At 48.3% G+C, this 3272-nt stretch overlaps 1 protein-coding gene across 1 annotated transcript; it reads right to left on the bottom strand.

Moving 5' to 3' along the window:
• Nucleotides 1–294: 294 nt before the first annotated feature.
• On the bottom strand, nt 295–2677 carry J3458_004071 (uncharacterized protein). Its single transcript, XM_066117976.1, has 3 exons — nt 2054–2677; nt 1174–1935; nt 295–1089 (listed from the first exon to the last, which is right to left on the bottom strand). Exons 1-3 carry the CDS (start codon nt 2163–2165, stop codon nt 500–502), a joined length of 1464 nt encoding a protein of 487 aa, XP_065976574.1. The 5' UTR covers nt 2166–2677; the 3' UTR covers nt 295–499.
• Nucleotides 2678–3272: the final 595 nt, after the last annotated feature.

Consider the following 3272-nt stretch of genomic DNA (forward strand, 5'->3'; position numbering starts at 1 on the left):
TTTTCAGTTTCACTAATCGGCTAGTGAGTCTGACGCATCGCGAGCGTTCATGGTGTCTTGCGTGGTTAGTTGCCTAGGTACGGCCAAATACAGTGTTACTAGATGCCCTCCATCTAGCCCGTTTTTTTGAATTTTCTAATAAGTTAATAAGTTAATAAAAGCTTTATTTTAAGGTTTTAAGAATATTATTTTTTTCCCTTATAATAATAAGATATACTCTAAGCTTATTTATAATTATATCTCTTAAAAGTTATAAGACTTTATTTACTTTATAATTATTTAAGATTTATTACTCTTTAGTCTCAGACTCCTTATGCCTCGTTCTCTAGAGTCATTCAAACCCGCCGCAACGCGTTTCATGATTTTCTAAAACATCAGTGCGCGACTTACATCCCCTGTCGATCCATACTAACGCCAAGTACATACAAAACGGTTATCATTCATTGAAATACAACTCCCTCAGGGTATTCTCCATGAAGTGAAAAAGTGAGGCTCTGCCTCACCATGCAACGACGCCAACGGGCGGCTTTCCAATTCTGGCATCGTTTTTGCCAAATGTTCCTCTCCGTGCTATTTCAGGGTGTTCTTCATGCTTTGACGCCGGCGTGCTTTGGCGCGATGATGGAGTCGTGTGCTGTTCATCCCTGGTTTGCCAGGTTGATATACTATCAATCGACTCGCAGCTTCGTTGCCCTACTGTGTTGTCGGAAGAAACAATTTGATAGAATCCTCCTTTGTTCTTAACCGGCCCCGGCTTGTTCGTAACGGCATCAAAACCTACGGTTTTGCCTTGGTCCTGACCGGGGAAGAGCCAGGTGGACACACGCGAAAAGGATTTCTTTTTCCGCAATGGCGGTCGAAGGACAAGTGGTAGTGGCGGCGGCAGAACCTGGCTTTCACACATGGCTTGGTTCTGCTTCATGGTAACCCTAAAATTGTCCTCAGGCGTCGTCTTCCTGTGACTCAGCGTCGCGTTGACTGACGTCTTACTTGGTGCAGTTTGAGGTCGCTCTACATCAGCATTCAGGCGCTCAGCAAATGACGGGGCCGCCGGCGGCAGAGCCGGAATAGATGGCATAGGTTCTAGGTCTACAGCTAGTTAATATAAAGGCGCCGATTTTGGACAGCCCAAGAAACTAGAGGCATGTCTACATGAAAAGGTGGAGGGCATACCATGTGCGCGGGCTATCGAATGCGCGGTTGATGGACGACTGTTGACGCAGATGCTTTGTCTTTCGATGACGTCGTCGATTTGCTTTTGCAGTATATCAACTTCAATCAAGGCACTTGCTACGCGCTCCTTGATAGCTTCTACCTCAGGAGCGGTATAAGCTCGGACTCGATATCTAGACTTGGCCGGAATTTGCGGAGGAAGCTCTTCTGGAGTGACGGATAGAGAGGAGTCAACAGGATGTCTTCGAGGAACGTGAAACGATATAGAAGAGTAACTACGTTGAAGAGACAATTGAAGACGGTCTTCAGAACGTTCTGCGCAGTATGCTGGTGGAGGTGGAGGAGTTGTAATTCTGGGAAACTCAAAATGTGGCAGAAGAGGTGATATATGGCGGTCCATCGTGTATATGTTCAGTTCGAGTGGACGAAAGCAGCTCTCATGCCCCGCAAATTCATCCTCATGGCATTGATCTTGTCGGGGACTTGGTTGACAATTGGAGGGGGGTACATCAGGGGGGAACTGAAGTGAACCTGACTGTAAATGTCGAAAATCAGACGGTGCAGAAATGAGCGGCCTGCGCGGTGACCCGTCTGACCAAAATCGATTCCTCCCATTGAAGCCTGTCCTGCTTGATCCAAAGCTTTTCCTTGGAGGTCGTTGCTTCCACTCAGCACCCGGATATCCCGCCTCAGTCACAGCTACTGGACGAGGTTGAAACGAAGGTTGGTTGTGAACGATCATTGAAGGCCGTTTGTCACTACCTGAGAAGAAAAGCCCCTGTCAGAATCTCAACTACACCGTGATTTGGAGTTGAAGTAGGTATGTATTGAGACTAATAAATGGGTAGACGCGTAGACCAGAAGCGAGATGCTTACTTACTATAGTATGGCTCTCGCTCGAAGCAAGATGCAAAGGGAGACCAGCAAGTCATAATAATAGCTGAGAACCACGATACTGTGACCTCACTAGCAGTACAAGTCGATATTTTCATGCTACAGGTAAGATATACGGTGCTGTCTCAGCCCTTGCATATCGTGGATTGCAAAAAAGCGAAGATAGTGAACAAAGAAAACAAGAAAAGCAAGAGGACGAGTGACAACCGACCAGCGAGTTGGATGCTCGAAGACGTGAACAGAAACAGAATAACTTCAGTCAAGAAGACGACCTGCGAGGAAACGGCTGAGCCATCTTTTTCAGACTGGCACCGCGACCTTCGATTAACGTAGGAGAGCCTCATTTGGCCCAACGCCGGGGCCCCAAGGCATTGTGGCCCAAAATACAAACCGAAAAAAAAAAAAAAAAACACTCCTTGTTCCATCAACAACAGCTGGGTATGGCAGTTCATTCGTGACGGTGCATGATGCCGCAACTTGATAGGCTGTGCTCGAATGAAGGCCATCCAGTCGGCGCTTAGAACAACTGTCCGGGTGGTTGGCACCACCCTCTGAGATTCAAAGACCCACAAAGAGCGTGGGACGGCCGGTTGAGCACAGCGAGTCGATGACTTGCATCTGCCTTTGATGGCTGCGCCGTATTCACAAGCCTGTGGGCGCATTGCCACGCGCTGCTCCCGTGAGGGTCTCGTGGTCTGCAGACATTGGCCAAGGAGCTCCGGTGTTCATGTCCGCACGAAGAGCTGTGTTTCGATTGGAATTACGTCCTGGCCACGCCCACTCACCTAGGAACCTCCCACCTGGCGACGTGGTGGTGTTGCGATGGACAAAAGCTATTGGAAATATGAATCCGCTTTGTCATTCCGCTGTAAAGAAAGCCCCTGTCCCTTCCGGTTTTGATACATGTCGGAGATTTGGACTTTGAGTAGTCTTGCACTTGGCCCAAACGGCCCAGCCGATCTGTCGAGTGGCGCTGCATCTGTAATGGAGGTGTTCATGTCTGGCAACGTATGAGTTTGTTGGTTGCTAAGAATAATCCATTAAGTGCCTAAGCAAGCATAGGGAATTGTACACGGGATCCACGCACGGCCAAGCGGTGCTGAAGACTAATATCCATCAACCACCTCGTACTAGGTGGGTTCCGGTCGTAACGGAAGCAGAAAATGGCGTTGGAAGCGTTAATGGCACATGGCAAAAGTCGTCAC

Source organism: Metarhizium acridum, assembly GCF_019434415.1.
Source record: "Metarhizium acridum strain ARSEF 324 chromosome Unknown scaffold_29, whole genome shotgun sequence".
NCBI lineage: Eukaryota > Fungi > Ascomycota > Sordariomycetes > Hypocreales > Clavicipitaceae > Metarhizium > Metarhizium acridum.

What these genes read in the sequence shown, in the direction of transcription:
- J3458_004071 (XM_066117976.1), bottom strand. Translation starts at nt 2,165, where the DNA reads ATGAAAATATCGACTTGTACTGCTAGTGAGGTCACAGTATCGTGGTTC. An exon ending in CGAGCGAGAGCCATACTATA is followed by an intron (nt 1,936 to 2,053) that starts GTAAGTAAGCAT and finishes TTTTCTTCTCAG; the next exon opens with GTAGTGACAAACGGCCTTCA. An exon ending in TTCGATAGCCCGCGCACATG is followed by an intron (nt 1,090 to 1,173) that starts GTATGCCCTCCA and finishes AACTAGCTGTAG; the next exon opens with ACCTAGAACCTATGCCATCT.